Genomic DNA, 22,036 nt, shown 5'->3' with positions numbered 1-22,036 from the left:
CCAAGTAAAAAGACAGTTACAGTTCTTATCCTCACTTTGAAGCGTAGTATTTTGTAAGACGCATCAAAAAATACCTAGAAACCATAGAGTAATCTAGAGTAAGTTAGTTGTTTAAAAAAATGTTCTTCTAAAAACAATAAAAAGCTTTTGTCGCAATTAAATCGCGCTAAACGCATTAACTAACGAAATTAAACAAACAGTGTTTGGCACAATTGCGTGAGTGCATACACTACTTACTCTACTTGTAGTCTATGCATGAAGCTAGGACAGAAAATACGCAAGTTGACGCTCCCCCCCCCTGCTGCACTCCGAGTATACGCGGAGGAAATTACGCAAAGGTATAAAAAGACCAAGCATGGGTTCTGAGCTCTTCAGTCTTTGTTGAACCAAGAAACCATGTGGACCAAGGTTAGAAGACCCCCCCCCCCAAACTCCTTTTGGAATCAATTTTTTCAATTTTTTTTTCAAAACCTCTCATATCATTGATTTTTATTTATGCACAAAAACAAGTTTTTTGAGTAATTATCTTATCACTTCAATCAGCAGTGCTGCACGAACAACGTGATAGTTACAGCTCATCAGCGCTTAATGAGATAATTTTAACCTATTAAGTGTTAATTAGTGTATAATCTGTATATCTAATCTATATATATACTTTTATATCTATCTATCTTTTCATCTTTCCAAAGGGGGTCTCAAACTTTAAACTTTGATCAATCAAAAAAGTAAAATGTCGATCACGTGATAACTTTTTTCAATTTCATAGCTTTCTAAACTAAGTGCTTAATGATGTTTAAAAAATGCCCTGTATCGTTTTTTACGCTTTTCCTGGTATTTTTTATTACTTGTAAAATCTACAAATTTAAAACATTTAGATACCCATTTGCTAAGTGATTTTTATATTTTATTTTTTTAATTTTAATTTTTTATTTTTTTTAAAAATTAGTCTTAAACTTTATTTACGCGGAGGATAAACAGAAACTAAGAAAGTAGAAAATTAATATTAATACAGAAGCAGGTATGGCGTATGTACACTTCTGTGTACATTCCTATAATTCAATGTATTTCTTTCTCTTCTGTATTGTTAACAAATGAGCTACTTATCTACTACAGTGGTAGGCAATTATATCACTACAATGAAGACGACTTTCGATTTCAATTTTGATTTATATCAAACTGTTAAACAGCATGGATACACATAAATATAGAAGATAAGAGAAGCTGTCAATTAAAAAAACTTCACTTTGATTACTTGTAAACTTGAAATTGGAAAAAAGCTTAATAACAATCAAATCTTTAATAAATTCGTCTTCATTGTATTGATATAATTGCCTACCACCTGATGTCAGAGACCTTTGATATTTCGAACTATGAATTCTACTAAATATAGTAGCTACAGTTTAAAATATTAAAGTTTGCATCAGGTTGCAAATATATAGGGATTTAAAGTAATGAAAATTAGAGTTTATTGCAAGTTTTTATCTCCTTTTTTAAAAATGTTAATAGTATATTTTATAAAAAACTAAAATCTAAAAGTAAGATTATTAAAAACAACACTAAAATATTAGCGTATACAATTAATTAAGTATAAAATAATTATTCTTTAAATAATTGATGTTAATTTTTTATGCTTAAAGGGACTGTAAGCGTAATTTAAAGTGACTTTTCATGCAAGCATAGCAATGTCTGATTCATTCGTTTTTTATGTTTCTGTTTTTTTTTCATTTGTGGTTTCTTGTAAATCGGGCATTGTTATAATTGGATGGAGGGTCACCTTAAATTACGCTTACAGTCTCTTTAACATTATAAAGCCTTCCTACTTCTCTAGACCTATATGTAAACATTAAGATACATAAAGTGGTTTTAATAAAGGACCACAATAATAATAATATAAATTGCAAATAATTTTGTAATTCTATAGTTGTAACCTAAACCTCACCACAAATATATTATATTGTTTAAGACACCAACAATTAAAATTACAATATAATGGTAAAAAACTCGCACCGACACTTTAAATTCAAGCAGTTTTATTGTTCATTTCTTGAGGGCATTTTATCCCCTAGATTTGCTTTAACAAATTCTCTACTCTCAACTAACTCTGTAAAAAGGGGATCTTTAGTAAAAAAGAATTAACTGGGGATAGGGATTTACATGATCATTAATGAAAAAGTAAGGGGGATCAAAAGACGGAATAGAAATTATTAAGGAATTATTTTTTAGAGGAAAAAAATTATTATTAAGTGAAAATTTGGATAATTTGAAAAAAGGGTTTAAAAAGGAAAAACGATCAAAAGAGAAAAGGAGTATTCTGAAAAATCTCCAGGAGATTTCTATCAAAGAAAGTATTGTGATATTTTTAAACACTTTAGTAACTTCTAACTAATGTTAACAATAAACATTTGGTTAATAATTCACAAAATGAGCATTTAAATTTTTTTATCACAATTTTTCAATTTAAACTTACACTAAAACAGATAGAATTATTTCACAGGGAGTAAACTTTGATAAAAAAATTATTCCCCATGGAGTAAAATTTAATTTAGAATTATTTTCCATGAAGTAAACTTTGATTAAGAATTATTTCTCATGGAGTAAACTTTGATTAAGAATTATTTCTCATGGAGTAAACTTTGATTAAGAATCATTTCTCAGGGAGTAAACTTTGATTAAGAATAAGTTCTCATGGAGTAAACTTTTACTAAGAATTATTTCTCATGGAGTAAACTTTGATTAAGAATTATTTCTTTGGGAGTAAACTTTAGAGAGTTATTTTTCGATGAGTGAATATCAAAATTGTAAATAATTCAATAATGAATAATAAAATTGTAAAAAATTCAATACTGAATATTAAAATTGTAAATAATTCAATAATGAATATTAAGATTGCAAATAATTCAATAATGAATATTAAAATTGTAAATAATTCAATAATGAATAATAAGATTGCAAATAATTCAATAATGAATATTAAAATTGTAAACAATTTAATAATGAATATTAAAATTGTAAATATTTCAATAATGAATAATAAAAATTGTAAATTATTCAATAATGAATATCAAAATTGTAAATGATTCAATAATGAATATTAAAATTGTAAATAATTCAATAATGAATATAAAAATTGTAAATAATTCAATAATGAATATTAAACTTGTAAATAATTCAATAATGAATATTAAAATATTCAAGTACGCGCCTTAAAATGTGTAAGTCATATTTATCAAAAAAAAAAAATTGTAAAAATCACTTTTTGAAAATTTGAAAAAATCCACGTTATGTTTATAATATTTCTGAAAATTAGAATATTTGTATATGACCAAACAGGAAAATGGTCGAAATATGCGTACACGACAAATTAAGTAGAACTTATCTAGATTGTAGTCTAATTCCTTATAGCATTAAATAACCAAATTTGTAAGCAACCCTTCCAATCCTTTATTTACCGATCTCCAATCCTTTATTTACCGATCTCCAATCCTTTATAAACCGATCTCCAATCCTTTATTTACCGATCTCCAATCCTTTATTTACCGATCTCCAATCCTTTATTTACCGATCTCCAATCCTTTATTTACTGATCTCCAATCCTTTGTTTACCGATCTCCAATCCTTTATTTACAGATCTCCAATCCTTTATTTACCGATCTCCAATCCCTTAAATCTTGAATCAATACTGTGGAGTGTGTAGAGTGTGTAATGCATGTGATGAAACCTACCCTCAATATCTCCCTTCTCCCTCCCCTCATCTTCCCCCCGACATGATCTCTGATTATCTAGATTAGGCTTTTACCGTCATTTTATGGTCAAATTGATAGTAAACTAGATTATACAATATATTTATATATTCAACTTTAATTTGATTCAACAGGACTATTTCTATACACCTGATAACCTCTCCAGATAACGGTCAGTGGTCACGTTAGCTCAAGTAAAGTTTTTTTACGTTAACTAAAGAATGTTATTACGTTGTCACGTTAGCTACAGTAAAGTTGTTACATTTACTAAAGAATGTTATTACGTTGTCACGTTAGCTACAGTAAAGTTGTTACGTTGACTAAAGTATAGTTATTACCTTGGCACATTAGCTACAGTAAAGTTTTTACATTAACTAAAGTATAGTTATTACGTTGTGACGTTAGCTACAGTAAAGTTTTTACATTAACTAAAGTATAGTTATTACGTTGTCACGTTAGCTACAGTAAAGTTTTTACATTAACTAAAGTATAGTTATTACATTGTCAAGTTAGCTACAGTAAAGTTTTTACGTTAACTAAAGAATGTTATTACGATGTCACGTTAGCTACAGTAAAGTTGTTACATTTACTAAAGAATGTTATTACGTTGTCACGTTAGCTACAGTAAAGTTGTTACGTTAACTAAAGTATAGTTATTACGTTGGCACGTTAGCTACAGTAAAGTTTTTACATTAACTATAGTATAGTTATTACATTGTCACGTTAGCTACAGTAAAATTGTTACATTAACTAACGAATTTATTACGTTATCACGTTAGCTACAGTAAAGTTGCTACATTAACTAAAGAATAGTTATTACATTGTCACGTTATCTACAGTAAAGTTGTTACATTAACTGAAGAACAGTTATTACATTGTCACGTTAGCTACAGTAAAGTTCTTACATTAACTAAAGAATGTTATTACATTGTCACATTAGCTACAGTAAAGTTGTTACATTAACTGAAGAATGTTATTACATTGTCACGTTAGCTACAGTAAAGTTCTTACATTAACTAAAGAATGTTATTACGTTGTCACTTTAGCTACAGTAAAGTTGTTACATTTACTAAAGAATGTTATTACGTTAGCTACAGTAAAGTTGTTACATTAACTAAAGAATGTTATTACGTTGTCACGTTAGCTACAGTAAAGTTGCTACATTAACTAAAGAATAGTTATTACATTGTCACGTTATCTACAGTAAAGTTGTTACATTAACTAAAGAATGTTATTACATTGTCACATTAGCTACAGTAAAGTTGTTACATTAACTAAAGAATGTTATTAAATTGTCACGTTAGCTACAGTAAAGTTGTTACATTAACTAAAGAATGGTATTACATTGTCATGTTAGCTACAGTAAAGTTGTTACATTAACTGAAGAAAAGTTATTACATTGTTACGTTAGCTACAGTAAAGTTGTTACATTTACTAAAGAATGTTATTACATTGTAACGTTAGCTACAGTAAAGTTGTTACATTAACTAACGAATTTTATTACAATGTTACGTTAGCTACAGTAAAGTTGTTACATTAACTAAACAATGTTATTACATTGTCACGTTAGCTACAGTAAAATTGCTACATTAACTAAAGAATAGTTATTACATTGTCATGTTATCTACAGTAAAGTTGTTACATTAACTAAAGAATGTTATTACATTGTCACGTTAGCTACAGTAAAGTTGTTACATTAACTAAAGAATGTTATTACATTGTCACTTTAGCTACAGTAAAGTTGTTACATTTACTAAAGAATGTTATTACGTTGTCACTTTAGCTACAGTAAAGTTGTTACATTTACTAAAGAATGTTATTACGTTGTCACGTTAGCTACAGTAAAGTTGTTACATTAACTAAAGAATGTTATTACATTGTCACGTTAGCTACAGTAAAGTTGTTACATTAACTAAAGAATGTTATTACATTGTCACGTTAGCTACAGTAAAGTTGTTACATTTACTAAAGAATGTTATTACGTTGTCACTTTAGCTACAGTAAAGTTGTTACATTTACTATAGAATGTTATTACGTTGTCACGTTAGCTACAGTAAAGTTGTTACATTAACTAAAGCATGTTATTACGTTGTCACTTTAGCTAAAGTAAAGTTGTTACATTAACTAAAGAATTCTATTACGTTGTCACGTTAGCTACAGTAAAGTTGTTACATTAACTAAAGAATAGTTATTACATTGTCAAGTTAGCTACAGTAAAGTTGTTACATTTACTAAATAATGTTATTACGTTGTCACTATAGCTATACTATAGTTGTCAAGTTAGCTAAAGTGTTCTTTTTACATTAGCAAAAGTAAAGTTGTCACGTTATCTAATTTATAGTTATCACGTTATCCACGTTATCTAATTTATAGTTATCACGTTATCCACGTTATCTAATTTATAGTTATCACGTTATCCACGTTATCTAATTTATAGTTATCACGTTATCCACGTTATCTAATTTATAGTTATCACGTTATCCACGTTATCTAATTTATAGTTATCACGTTATCCACGTTATCTAATTTATAGTTATCACGTTATCCACGTTATCTAATTTATAGTTATCACGTTATCCACGTTATCTAATTTATAGTTTTCCCGTTATCCACGTTATCTAATTTATAGTTATCACGTTATCTGAGTTATCTAATTTAGAGTTATCACGTTATCCACGTTATCTAATTTATAATTATCACGTTATCCACGTTATCTAATTTATAGTTATCACGTTAACTAAAGTATTGTTGTCACATTAACACAAATACTTTTTTCATGTTGGCTAAAGGTTAGTTGTCATGTCATGTATAGTATAGTTGTCATATTAGAAAAAACACTATGGCCAACCTAAAAAAAAAGTTGGTTACGTTGATAACATTCCTAACTTATCATATCCATGGAGAATGCACGAAGTTTCTTTAAAGGCTTGTTTTGCCTTCAGTTTTTGTTTATAGCATTATAATACGTGTATACAGTGGTAGGCGATAATGTCAATACAATGAAGACGACTTTTAATTCTAATTTTGATTTATCTCAACTTCTCAAGCTCTTAAACAGCATGTATACACTTTAACATAAAAGTCCAGCGAAGCTGTCAATTAAAAAGCCTTCTCTTTGATTACTTGTAAATTTGTAATTCGAAAAAAATATTTGTTAATCAAAACTGAAATTAAAAAGTCGTCTTCATTGTATTGATATAATCCCTACCAGCTACCACTGTGTAATTATCATTCTGATATCTTTACATACAAGAACATTTTCCCTTCACGTTTTTTTCTTCTTTTCCTCTTTACTTTCTTCTTATCCATAGCTCTTCCATATTCTTTATTTTGGTAAAATCGTTTTGATTAATCGTTTTTAAATCGTTTTTAAATCGTTTTGATTAATCGTTTTGATTAATCGTTTTTAAATCATTTTTAAATCGTTTTGACTAATCGTTTTGATTAATCTTTTTTAATGAATATCTTAACTTAGAAAATAATAATAAAAGCAAACTTATAGAAAAACGGAGTTTGCTATGTGTTGTGCAGTAAAATCTCAAATTCATTTAGAGCACCTTTAACATCATGAATATTATTGAAACAAGGCTTAACATGATGACCAAACCTACTCTCATCTTCTTGATAATCTCTTCCTTATCCTTTTCTTTTAATTCTTCTATTTTTCTTATTATCTCCCGCAGCTTTAACTTCCTTCAACCTCAAATTCTTCACAAATTTAATTTATTTCAACTTCAGTTAGCTACAGTAAAGTTGTTACATTAACTAAAGAATTTTATTACATTGTCACGTTAGCTACAGTAAAGTTGTTACATTAACTAAAGAATGTTATTACATTGTCACATTATTATAAGTACGAGATAAAATTTAAGCTGCTTAAGTAAGTCCAGATCATCTTTTTTATCCAATTGGTAAACTTCTAAAACTCCAAATGAGATCTAAGTTAGCTCCGTATTTCAAAAGTCTACTATTAAACGCATTCAACAATAAAATCATGATTTTCCGTATAATTTATAAAACACAAATTTTTCTTAATATGAAGTAAGTGAATTTAGGTTAAATAAGAGTTGTGTGTTCGTTCCTTGTAATCACATCTTTTGCGACACCTTCGCTCATTATACACGTGATTCTTAGGTTTACTATACAGCTTCATGTGTTCATTCAAGTCTCTTGGAGTAAAGATAGCACGTACACACTAATACAGGGATAATCATTACTCACATGCCAGGGTCTACATGATATTCACGCGAACACTCAAAAGGGGACATTAAGGGGCGTCGGCCATAATTTTGTTTTACGCGGCGGTACCCCCCGGTCTTGGTTCCTGTCAGTCTAGTTGTATCTATCCAAGGTCATCCAGAAATCCAGATTTCGTCTTTTTTGTGCCTCCAAACCCAATACATTCATTCTAAAGATATTTTAATCTAAAAAATCTATATATTCTCACAAAAATACTAAAGATATTTGAACTTTAAAAATCTATGAATTCTCACAAACATACTAAAGATATTTGAAATTAAAGTTTTCTAATATTTTCAATAAGAATCCCAAATATCCCTAATTACGATCCCCAAAATTAATCCTCATAAATTTATGTCAAACCTGGTTTTGAAAATTCAATAAAATCGATTATAATCCCAACTGATCCTTTTGTTCCTTGATCCATATTGATCTATGCAATCCTCACTGATCCTTGATCCATATTGATCTAAGCAATCTTTACTGATCCTCTTGTTCTTGATCCATATTGATCTAAGCCATTCTTACTGGTCCTCTTGATCTTGATTCATATTGATCTATACAAACCCAGCAAACTAAATTCTTAGAAAATATTTTGAACCTTTTTAGTAAATTATCCGTTATTTCAAATCTATTTAAAGCCATTTCTGTTAATTTTGCAATATATTAATATTTATTTAATACATGCATTTAAAGATATTTAAATCAGATGTTAACTGTTTTTAGAACAGGTTTTTTATTTTATACCAGACATCAAACATCATTCATTATTTATAAAACAATACACCAGCCTTATGCATTCATTCATTCATTCTTTCCACTATTCATCCTTTAGTCTATTCATCCTTCCTCATTAATAAATGCATTCATCAATGTATTCATTCAACATTGATAGAACAAGATACTACACTTATGAATTTATTTTTGTATGACAACTTTTACTGTTAATGTTTACTATTCTTATACATATGTCCTACATGCATGCAAGATACACAGGATTTTTTTTTCTTTCCAGGTTTAGCACCCGTTAGGGCGTGGAAACCCCTGGAAACCGTAGAATTTTCTGATCTTGGGGGAGCCCAAAGTGTACGCTTCTAAACTAGATATTGTTAGAGAATGGGAGAATTTAAGAAAATGAGGCAAAATCTGATTTTTTCCGAAAAAAATATTTATTAGGGTTTCTGGGGTGGGGTGGGGGGGGGTAAATAATTTGTGTTTCTAGTGAATAACCTATGTTAATGAAATATCAAGTAAATAATCTATATGTCTAGTGTTTTAAGGTTATATTTCCTTCTCATCGTATTTTATTGTTTATGAGGGCTGTAGTAGAATCAAATTACATTTTCCTGCTTAAACCATATGCTTTGTAAAACAAGGTCTTCCGCAAGTATAAATACGTGTCTGGAGATATATATGCATTTTATAATACAGACAGTCAATTTTGTAATATCAATGATTTAGTCTTAAAATTAATTGTATAGAAAGTAAATTTGAACACCCTGTAATCTAGGGCTGTCAATCAAGCATAATGGTAACAGTTTGATTGAACAATAATAGTAATAGTAATAATAATGAAATAGTTTCATTTTCCTTTCAAAATCTTTCACGCGTTTCAGTATTGAGATGTAAGCCTAGAAATTAAGTAACCTTATTCATCCCTCTAATGCTACTCCATTTTATGCATTTATTTTTATTTATTGAATATTTCTAGATCAGCAAAATATTCTAAACTATTCTTAATCATCAGTAATTACGGTCTAACTGCATTCAATTAAATTAAATTTCTATTTCTAATCCCACCCTCTGTTTAGGGAGTATCCTTATTGTTGATGACTTTGCTCGGAGTGGAGAGCAGACCACAAAACACCAGGGACATCCTCCTTACACCCTTTAACCTCGTCAGGAACACAGGGTCCTCCGTCCTCTCTACGACAGGAAACTTTGTCAACGCTGTCCCAACCTCGATCAACACTCTCTCTAATTCTGCGGTCAGAGGAGTTAACTCCGTTCCAACAGCAATCAACAACGTTGGAGCCTTTGGGTTCAACAGTGTCCAAGCAGCTCCTGCCAATACTATTAGATTTGCCAACACTATTGCTGATGCAGGTGTCAGAACTGTTGTCGCTGCTCCACAGACAGCCTTTACAGCCTTCAGACAAGCTCCTTCTACTGCACTTCGGCTCTCAACCGGAGCATTGAGCTCTGGAACCAATGCTGTCATCTCTGCCCCTGGAACATTTACCAACCTTGCCTCAAATACATTTCAAACAGGCAATACTTTAGCTGGAGCTGTTCCTGCTGGTCTTTCTAATGTTGCTTCAACTGGAACAAGATTTGTCTCCCAGGTTCCCAACAATGTTGTTGGATTCACTGGACAAGCTATTGGAGCTGGGGCTACTGGAGCAAACACTATTGTTGGAGATGGTATGAACCTTCTGATCGCTGTACCAACTATGGCAGCTCAGCTAGCAGGAACCACCTTCCGAACAGGGGAAGCTGTTTTCAATGGCGGTGCTAATCTATTTTTCTCTACTGGAATGACTGGACTCAATGCAATCAATGGCGGCGCACGTGCTGTAATGCAAACAGCTGGTTCCGGTGTACAGTTAGCAAACCAAGCTATGCAGCGTGTCACAGGGTTTTTCTAAACTTCCACAATGCGCCTCCGACATTCTGTGAATCCCATAAGATAATATTTATTGTTATTTAAATTGTTTGTCTTGGAAAAGATAATTATTGTTTTTATAACATTACAAACCTCACAATACTTTTATTTATTCAATAAAATTCAGTTTACTGTTTTTTAACAATAGGCTCTATACAGATTTAATGTTCCATCAAAAATTCATGTATATGTTACTTTAATTCTTAAAAGTATTATTCTAATACAATAATCAGAAATTAATTTTAGTCCTTGGATCACTAAAATGTGGTCTGCCATTTTTGTATATTCAGAATAGAAATCAACACAAAATCAAAACTTTAACATTTCTTAAAACAAAAAAATGGCAACCCACGTTTTAGAAACATTGAAACCTATATTATACACACGTTACGTACTATGTCATTAAATATATAGGTTTCAAAGAATATAAACGTAGGTTCAGGTGACCCTCCAATCATTAAGTGGCATGTTTGATTAACAAGGGTGCCCTGAAAAGCTAAACAGCTTTGTCTGAACTGATATTAATTAGAATCAATATCCATTTTTTTTTTATTCGAAGACTCATTATTTTTAACTGTTGTTTTCTGAAAAAGTGACTTGTGCAATTCTTGCTTTAGAAACAATCGAAAAATTATTAGAATTAAAACGTTTCCAAGTGAGAAATCCACTACTCAAATATTAGGTTTATTAGATTTATAAAAATCTGATCATTTTATGTTTTTCCTTGACCAAATATTGGTTAATTCACATGGAGAACTAAATCTAATGTGCACATCAAAGAAAAATAAATGCAAAAGCAAAAATTGGTTTGGTTTGTAAGTTATTTAGCTCTGTGCGCATAAAGAAATATATGCAAAAAGCCCATTACAGTTTCTCCCATGGTCAGATTTAGAGATATATTATCTTATCTATATATTATATTATATTATCTATAAATAATGATAAACAGATTTGTTAATTTTTTTATTAAACGCTTTTACTGGGTTTTTACCATTTTCTACAAAATCATTCCAGAATTGTGAAAATTATGACCTTTTCAGGCTAAAAATAGGAAAAGTAATTTTTATCTTTGCCTCTCATTAAAAGACCCATCTATATATAAATTTGGCTTGTCTGTTTGGGTGTCTGTCTGTTTGTTTGTTTGTTTGTTTGTATCCAATAAACGTCAAAACGGCTGAACCGATCGGGCCCAATTTTTTTGTGGGACATCTAGGGACCCCAGGGAAGGTTTATGAAAAATCAAAATTTCAAATATTTGTCTCAATCAAAATTCGATCGTCATTAAATTTTTAAAAATTTTGAAAATCCTCGAAATTTTTTGTAAAAATCCATGAATTATTTTTGTTTTGTTTTACGATGTACACAAAGAGAACATGTTCACAACTAATTTAGAAGATGGGCGCGAAGCGCCCTCTAAGGCTAGAAAGAAGGGCGCGAAGCGCCTTGAATTTCTAGTTAAGATAAATGCTGATCGAAATCGTGAATATGTTTATCATGACTTTAAATTTAATTTTTAAACGCTTTAAAAGTTCTAGCACTAAAACTGACCGTGGGAGAAGCTGAAATGTGCTTTTTTAATATATTTCTATTTGCGTGCATAAAGCTATATACTCTACAAACCAAGCCAATTTTTGCTCTTGCTATTCTTTTTATTGGATACGTTATATTTAGTTCTCAATGTGAATTAACCAATATTTGGTCAGGTAAAAACATAAAATTTTCATATTTATTGTACAATTTGATAAATCTACAAGACCTAATATCTGAATAGTGTGTAACTTTGCTAGATTTTATAACTGACTAATTTAAAGCAGAAACTCAAATTAAATTCAACCATTTGCGGACAAATTCAAATATTTACTCAACAAACTCATGAACTCAAAAAATTTCTTAGATTTTCAATCTTGTACGGTTGTACCGTATCTTTTATTAAAATTTGTTCAACTAAAAATTATTTCATGTAATTGTTATTGCAATTTTTTTCAAATTAACATTTACCATTACTTAATTACAAACTATAATACAACTTGAGCATTAAATTATTTATTTCATAATGTTTAAAAAATTATTTTTCTTCTAGTGGTTTCCAGAAACAACTTGTTAGAGCGAGTCCAGCAATCTCAAAGTTTCTAAATAACAAGAAAAATATAAGAATATTATTTTTCTTCTAGTGGTTTCCAGAAACAACTTGTTAGAGCGAGTCCAGCAATCTCATAGTTTCTAAATAACAAGAAAAATATAAGAATATTATTTTTTTCAAGTCTTAGATCATAATTTTACAGGTTAGTCTGGAGTCTCAATTTTTGACGAGACTTTTCAAATTTGCTAAGAGTCTTATATTAAAAAAAAATACATTAATTAACCATTTTTTGTTGTTGTTTGAGATCAACCATTTTTAGTATTTATGTTATGTAATTTAACAGTTTAAAATGAGACTCGACTGTGTAGAGACCATATTCTGACTTTATGATGAAGGACAGCTTATTCTCGATACTAAGTTTAAAATCTTGTGAGATACCTATGAGGGTAAACGATGCCTATTTCTTTAAGCTTGATCAAATAGTCTCGACAATGGGTGTAAGCTTCTTGATAATTCCCAGCCTAAACAGATTTATTATTCAGTCTTCGGAGGAGAGGAAGGCCAGCCACGACAACTTCTCGTCCGAGCCACATTCTCCTCATTTTCTCGTCCTAATCACCTCGAAATCCTCGTCCTTCGTTTATTATGTATTTCTAATTCTTGAAGATAAAACTATTTTTAACAAATCTGGCCACGTTAGGACATAAAACATTGATAGACTAAAGTATTCCAATGTTCAAATCATGTTTGAAACTTTAGCAACATGAGAATGATGTCAAACTTAAAACTCTTCTGCCTCTGTAATATTTGGCATACCTCTGCCTATCATTTTCCCCATGAAACCACCCGGAGGAAAAAATCTATGGTTTTCACTTTAATTAAGAAAAAAGATTAAAGTTCTATAATCTCGGAATTATTTGCGGCCTTCAACACCAGGAATATCTGAAAATGTAAAAAATGTGAACATTTTGAAGGACATAGAATTCGAAAACTTTAATTCACTTGAAACCTTTTTTTTCGATTAACTAAAATTCAATATTTAATTTACGCCCTAATGTGCCCCGATTCTTGAAAAAATTGCTTTATCTTGGATGACTATACACTTTTAAAAAATAATATTGGAAGGACAAGGATTTAGATGTGGCTCGGACGAGAAAATGAGCAGAATGTGGCTCGGACTATAAATTGTTGTGGCTGTCCTTCCTCTCCTCGTCTTCGTTTCCATCTAACCTATTAATGCCAACACCGTTTTAGACATATAATTTTTTTTTGTCGGATTCCATATTACATTAAGTTGAACTTATTTATTTTTAATGTAAAAATAGTTTTAATCTTGACATAGTTTTTTTTAAGCTAGATAATATTATATGTTTGTTTTGTGCAACTTTGAACGGTTAAGGCGTAATTTTAGAATCACAAATTGGTACCCTTTCAAACTTTCTTTGAGCAACATAATCAATGGCGGATCTCTGTAATGTTACTGGCGGATTTAAGATGCAGTGTTAATGTTAATGTTGTTGTAGATCCGAAAAAGGTCTAGAGTGGTATAAAGGGTACTAAGTGAATCATAGCAGTTATACCTTCAACTGTCATGGGAGAAATTATACTTTTATAAAACAGGTAGAAGCACGCTGCACGTTCATTTATTATTTATTATTTGTTTAGTAGCTTATATACCCACATATCTCAACAGTGAACACTCCCTAATTTACAAAGCTGAAGTATAGAATCTAAAGATAGAGCTTGCCTTGAATTTCTTCTGATAAAGAGAAAGATGGTTTCCTAGTCGACCCATCTCCGACTGAGTCAGGTTTGAATCCAGTGTCGGAAACAACGGCCAATCTTCACTATACGCAAAAAAGATTTAACATTTACCTTTTTTGCTTGAATTTCTAAGCTTGTAAGCTTCAAAGCTGAACTCACAAAATTGGTTCAAACAGAAATTGGTTCAAAAAGAAATTGTTTTTTTCTATTTTCTCTTTGCTTTATATTTCAGTGGGACCCAAAAATGTACGGAATAGGAAGACACTTTTAAGACTCATGTTATGATTTTTAGTCTAATGAACATAAAACACAGAAATTGTAAAGTGCACTTGTTTTATTTGATGAGTTGTTTTTAAAGCTTCTGGAACCGAATTAACTGAATTTGAGCCCGGTCTATAGACGGTTCAACAACGTAATTTGGATCGTTAATTTAGGATTTGACTATATGAACTTCAGATAAATATTTGAATAAACGGAGGCAATTCAGGGCGACCTAGCTAAAATTCATTTGGTCCCTGGTAAAGATATTTGCTTAAATGTCGTCTTACTATTCCATAGTTGTCCGGGTATCACTATAGAATATTCACTGACCTGCATGCTTTACAAGTACAGGTAAACTTAAAGCTTCGGCTCAACTTCAGCTGCCGTTCATCTCTTGGCATGCTAGGAATATAGAAAACTATATTTACATTTTATTTTATATAAGGATACGATTACATTGATTCAATTATTTATCATAATTTTTTCTCCAAAATGATGCAAAAACAAAAAATCTTTCTCCGTGTATTATTGTAAATCTAAAATTTTCTTTAATAGATTGTAGTACAATAGATGGCAACCTAGAATTTGTACACTCTCAGTACAGTTGTATTCTGTCGTCCCAAGTTTCAATTCAGTTTTTGTGTCCGACAAAATTATCAATAATAGTGATAATTTTAGAATAAAGTGTTTTTCTTACAGTAAAATAATTGTAATTTTATGTGTTCTTTAGTTTCTGTTTTTACACTTTTTTATTTAATCTTGGCAAATATGTCAATTAATGTGAGACAATTTCGGTTTTCTTGTTATATTTGACTCTTGTGACGTTGTGTAAAATTGGTCCATTTCTCTGTTGCCACCTATTTACTTGATAATCTATTTGGTAATGACTAAATTTACAATATTACTTAACCAAACTATAAATACTGATAATCGGGATTTTAGTAAATATTGTGCACAAAGAGCATTAATCTAATTCTAATGAAATAGTTTTCATGCACAGTGAAAACCAGTATAAAGCCAAATGAGTGTCGTCTTCGTATGGTCATTAATATAGAAATTTTCTAAGTTTACTTAAAACAGTAAAAGTTTTAAAAAAATAATCGAAGGTTTTGATTAAATTACAAACCAAGGACGACACGAATTCTGGCTATCACTGGTTATACCTGAGATGATGAATCCCGTAACAATCCGTGACCTCATCTCCTGGATTTATCTCGTGCTTCGCAATCACGAGAATCTAATAAGTTATCATATCATGCTTGGCGATCACAAGAATGTAATCAATTGAAATATAATGCTTGGTGATCACAAGCATCTAATTAATTATTATATCATACTTAGCGATCCGAATAATCTAATCAATTATTATATTATGCTTTGCGATCACGAGAATCTAATCAATTATTATATTATGCTTGGCGATCACGAGAATCTAATCAATTATTATATTATGCTTGGTGATCACGAGAATCTAATCAATTATTATATTATGCTTGGCGATCACGAGAATCTAATCAATTATTATATTATGCTTGGCGATCACGAGAATCTAATCAATTATTATATTATGCTTGGCGATCACGAGAATCTAATTAATTATTATATTATACTTGGCGATCACGAGAATCCAATCAATTATAATGTCATGCTTGGCGATCACGAGAATCTAATCAATTATTATATTATGCTTGGTGATCACGAGAATCCAATCAATTATTATATTATGCTTGGCATATCACGAGAATCTAATCAATTATTACATTATGCTTGGCGATCACGAGAATCTAATCAATTATTATATTATGCTTGGCGATCACGAGAATCCAATCAATTATAATGTCATGCTTGGCGATCACGAGAATCTAATCAATTATTATATCATGCTTGGCGATCACGAGAATCTAATCAATTATTATATCATGCTTGGTGATCACAAGAATCTAATCAATTATTATATTATGCTTGGCGATCACGAGAATCCAATCAATTATTATATTATGCTTGGCGATCACGAGAATCCAATAAATTATGATATCCTGCTTGGTGATCACAAGAATCTAATCAATTATTATATTATGCTTGGCGATCACAAGCATCTTATCAATTATATAGTATGCTTATAGCGTTCTATTATTATTTTATGCTTTGCGATCACGAGAAGTATTTCAATTATTTAAGACAAGGGTATGAACTTTTGTATTATTTAATACTTTCAGAGACGACAATTTTTGAAGCTTTTAGATAAATCTAAGTTCCGTCCATGCCAGCTAACACACTGCTCAACTCTCAGGCATTGAAATCGAGATCACCTTGATGCAATGCAAATCAACTTTTTAAGAAAGTCTTTTGATAGCTCCAAATATAAAGCTTTGTAACAAACATCGCGTTAATACAATGTAGTTTAGCAAAAAAATACAACTTTGATTTTATATTCAGATATATCATACAGTGGAAAACTGTACAAAAATATAACGATGGCCATATTCTTCTTTTTTATTTATCAAAAATCCCGCTGATTTTTGGTAAATTTAACCTTAACATTGCGGATACTCTTTGCAAAAATGTCCGTGGACCAATATTCATGAATTGGAGAGGTGGTTAAAATGCACCGGTTCAAATCTTGAACTACCAATTCAAATTCTCGCAAATATTTAACTTTGAATTGGTGGTTCAAGATTCGAACCGGCGCAGCGGTAGTTCAACGTCTTAACTCAAAATACTAAATTCGGTCCCAGGACAAATCTAAAAGATTACAATTTTAAAAAAATTAACGGATTTTCTTTATTAAAGAAAAGTGAAAACAACGCTAATTCCATTTATAACGGTTATCACTTTGTCACTCTGATGTTCTAATCCCTATATCTTGTAACCCTATCATTTCTGCTAAATTGAATAGTCTAAGTTTAAAATTGTAAGAGTTTACACCTTCGAGTTGAAAGGATATATGGATTAGAAAATTATTGTTTGTGGCATAAATCTAAATTTTTTAACAAGCCGAGGGCGCTGAATGTAAGTTTTAGTACATACAAGCAAGGCAGTCCCTTTTAATAAATTTTATTATGATTTATTTTAGTATATTGAACCCAACTTACCTTCTTCCCATCATTTATTCTAAATGTATTCGGACAACAGGAATGGTTAAACAGTAGAAGCGTTGGATACACAGAGGTTCCTATAATAATATATAATTGGATACACAGAGGTTCCTATAATAATATATAATTGGATACACAGAGGTTCCTGTAATAATATATAATTGGATACACAGAGGTTCCTATACAGAGGTTCCTATAATAATATACAGAGTTTCCCATAATAATTTATAATTGGATACACAGAGGTTCCGATAATAATTTATAATTGGATACACAAAGGTTCCTATAATAATGTATAATTGGATACAGAGGTTCCTAAAATAATGTATAATAGGATAAACAGTGGTTCCTATAAAAATGTATAATTGGATATACAGAGGTTCCTGTAATAATGTATAATTGGATATACAGAGATTCCTATAATAATGTATAATTGGATACACAGAGGTTCCTATAATAATGTATAATTGGATATACAGAGGTTCCTATAATAATGTATAATTGGATATACAGAGGTTCCTGTAATAATGTATAATTGGATATACAGAGGTTCCTGTAATAATGTATAATTGGATATACAGAGGTTCCTATAATAATGTATACTTGGATACACGGAGGTTCCCATAAAATGTATAATTGGATAATAAGAGTTTCCTATAATAATTTATATTTGGATACACAGAGGTCCCTATTATAATGTATAATCGGATACACAGAGGTCCCTATTATAATGTATAATTGGATACAAAGAGGCTCCTATCATAATGTATAATAGTTTAATTACATTTTATATAATAGAGATATGTTTACACTTTCTATGTCACACTTACTATACTTACATCTCCTATAAAGTTACATATTATAGAACTATTCACTTAATATGAATATGATCAAACTAGATTATTCTTACTATATTCACACTTGCCATACATATCCTTCAAGGATACAATTTCTATAAAGTTACACTTCCTTAAATTCCTTTTAGAGGGGGTGGGGCGCCAAACGCCCCCCCCCCAGCCTGTTAAGGGTTAATCTACAGAAACGTTTGCAATTGTTAAACACTATGTTTTAAAGCTGTTTATTATTTATCGAGTATTAATATTTACTTTATAGAAGAGTCAGAATGAGAATATTCTCATTCAAATTTTAGAAACCGCTTTAAACAAAGAATATTCTTGATTTGAGTTCAAACAGAACGCTAGTGTATACTGAATTCTACGGGTTTTCACTCGACATTTAATATATATAAACAAAGAGTTCTCTGTCCTTGATGATCAGTCAAAGGTTTAAAAGTTTAAAGGTTTAAAGGTTTAAAGGTTTAAAGGTTTAAAAGTTTAAAGGTTTAAAGGTTTAAAGGTTTAAGGGTACCGAATCTACCGAATCAGGGATGTCCGTCTTTAAAATTATGCTTACAGTCCCTGTATATGAAATGTAGTTATAGGAAGTATTAATTTATAGTAGATGTAAACTTTCAAAAAATGTAACTTGCGGGAAATGTAATTTTATAGGAAGTGTAACCTATGAGGAAGTTTGATATTTAAAATTAGTTTTTCGCAAGTGAATGTATGCTAGTTATATTACAGACGTCAAATAGTGAAGTAAATGTATGCTAGTTATATTACCGACGTCAAATAGTGAAGGAAATGAATGCTAGTTATATTACCGACGTCAAATAGTGAAGTAAATGTATGCTAGTTATATTACCGACGTCAAATAGTGAAGGATTTTTCCCAGCTTCCACGTTTTCAGCCTGATACACGCCTGGTAATAAATATACTTTGAATATATATTTGGAATAGATTTGATGAACATATAAAAAAAAACGTGCGAATTTGTTAAGAAATCTTGAGAAGTCTTTCCAACAAACTCAAGTTTTCTAATCCCTATATCTTCCCAACCTGACGGTGTAAACCTTTGTTCTTTCAAACTAAGATGATTTGATTTAACAGAATTCATTGTTTAAAATACTACATTGTGGCAGAGATATAGAGATTAGAAAATTAGAGTTTGTGGCAAAGACTCAATTCCTTTAACAAGAAAATGAAACTAGTGTGTGAAAGTGAAGAAAAAATTAGATAACTTTGGGAAAGTCTCCATTTTTGTGGGTTACCTTTTACAGTGTACAGTTTTAGCGAAACAATCTCTTACAGTATTCAATAATTGCGATTAAAAGTTATCAGTGGTTAACTAGCAGAAAAATGAACACTTCTAGAACCATCTAGAACTACCTTTTCTGATAAACTTGTGTGATTATTTACACAATGCACAGGGATCCAATTATTTCCAAAGATGGGTAAATGCAACTTGCAAGATCCAAATATAAAAGATGTGATTGTACAGCATATTTTAGAGTGGAACTGGTTCTGGTAGAAAGGTAGATAAACTGGACTGATTTAGATAATTTACCATGTTGGTTGAATTTTATCCCGCACTGGAACTGGTAAAGCAGACGTCCAATCAGTTTCTCAGCGGAGGAGAGCTTGGCCGGCAAACTAGGTTGGCCGAAGTATCCAAGTTCTTGGAAAAATCTGCGAATATCATCTCATTATTTTTGATATTATTATTATCATTACTATTATTACTATTTGTATTGGAAAATGATGGAAATATATATGCGGGGGTATCTCGGACGGTAGAATGGGGTATATATATAAAGTTCTTTGTCTTTAACCAGCAATCTGATGTTTACTTTAATAAATCTTTGATTCGATGCAAACTAGATATTAATCAGATCTGGTCATAATCTTAACATAAAGAATACAAGGTTCTTCTGCACTTGCTTTGACCACGAGGGTCAAACAGTCCTCTGATCTTTGCAGTTCACATCATGGTTTTTTTCTTTTCTGGTTCTATATAGACTGTGTAGCCTGCTTTTTGATTGCAAAATTCAAAGATAGTAATATTTGACGATATAACACTTTTAGGTATAAAAAAGATATTAAAGCGAAAACATTAAAACACAATAATAAATTTTGTTGCAAGGGATCTAATCACCTCTTTAGCTAGGCTTGGCATACTTATACTGCGTAAAAACATGCACACAGGCTGGTTTTACACAGGCTTGTAACTATAGTTTCAGTAGAAGTAAATATTTCCGTTTACTGATATCGCCGATTGAAGGATTCAAATCTCTAATTGGATAATAAGAATGATAAAAAGATAGATGTTACCCCAATACTATTTCTATTGGTTCAGAATGACAACAAACACATGACTTGATTGGATCAGACGCTAATGGACTTGAAATACAGGAGTGTTGTGTCTTTTCATATACTTCTAAAATTCATATTTTTCTTGTTCATTGTCGTTTGTCATAGATAATAAAAATAAAAAGTCTGTATAAGTGTCGTAACCTTTGCATAAAATTCAAACCATTGGGATCCCAAACGACTATCAAATAATGTCCAAGGAATTGGGATTTGGGCTTCATAATGTATATGAACGGATAGGACAAATTGGGAGTAGGTTGGGAATTTGAATGGAAGAGGAAGTTGGGATTGGGATGGAAATCAACTGTAGAGAAATTTAGGATTGGAAGATTTGGTATTAGGAATCAATGATTGTCAGGATACTAAGAAGGGATGGTATAATGGTAGTTGAGTAATTGGGGAGATTGGGCAAAGGAATAGATGTTTTTGTTTGGAACCACTGTACTGGAAGACAACAAGCTTAGATATTGAAGTTTAGAATAGGAGTACAGTTAAATAAAATAAGCTTAAGTAAAACTTGGAAAGAACGAACTATAAAGTGTTTAAACAAAGGTTAACTGGGATGAAGACGACATTTTGGAATGAATGGACGAATTATTGTCAAGTTAGAATAAAAGAGAGAAAAGGATATAAAAATCATCTTTAGAATCATTCAATGATCCGATTCATATCAGAATGCTGGAAGATAGTAGCAGCATATTTCTCCGGAACCGGGCCACCGGAGGAGACATATAATTACCGGAGTTACAAATTGTCACGCAACCTCCCAGCGGAGGAGGAAAAGATAAATAAACCACGAAACCTACCCTTTATTCTGATAATTTTAACCGTTACACTGTTTGATTCTTAGGGGTGTGGGGGGCAGTGGCGGGGGGTTTCCAGGGGAGACTTGCCCCCCCCCCTGGAAAATAATAAATTAAAAGGAAACAAATTTAAAAGATAACACCTGACATTGACAAAGACTGAGGATTTGTCTAAATTCA

The 22,036-nt window shown here is 30.8% G+C and overlaps 2 protein-coding genes across 2 annotated transcripts; one reads left to right on the top strand and one right to left on the bottom strand.

Annotated features, from left to right (window-relative positions):
• The first annotated feature begins 306 nt into the window (after window positions 1–306).
• LOC111701696 (uncharacterized) lies at window positions 307–10,804 on the top strand. Its single transcript, XM_023473097.1, has 2 exons — window positions 307–408; window positions 9,791–10,804. Exons 1-2 carry the CDS (start codon window positions 397–399, stop codon window positions 10,625–10,627), a joined length of 849 nt encoding a protein of 282 aa, XP_023328865.1. The 5' UTR covers window positions 307–396; the 3' UTR covers window positions 10,628–10,804.
• Window positions 10,805–12,064: 1,260 nt separating this feature from the next.
• Window positions 12,065–20,385, bottom strand: LOC111701692 (SET and MYND domain-containing protein 4; the record flags this gene model as incomplete). The annotated part of the gene is made up of 8 exons (XM_023473092.1): window positions 12,065–12,773; window positions 13,163–13,245; window positions 14,472–14,571; window positions 15,080–15,151; window positions 15,913–15,986; window positions 17,842–17,921; window positions 19,549–19,605; window positions 20,251–20,385. Coding segments are annotated over 8 exons (665 nt in total), but the record flags the coding sequence as incomplete, so codon positions are not given.
• Window positions 20,386–22,036: the final 1,651 nt, after the last annotated feature.

This window comes from Eurytemora carolleeae, unplaced genomic scaffold (genome assembly GCF_000591075.1).
Source record: "Eurytemora carolleeae unplaced genomic scaffold, Eaff_2.0 scaffold436, whole genome shotgun sequence".
Taxonomy (NCBI): domain Eukaryota; kingdom Metazoa; phylum Arthropoda; class Copepoda; order Calanoida; family Temoridae; genus Eurytemora; species Eurytemora carolleeae.
The sequence above is the reverse complement of the archived record's forward strand: the minus strand, read 5'-3'. Positions and strand labels throughout refer to the sequence as shown.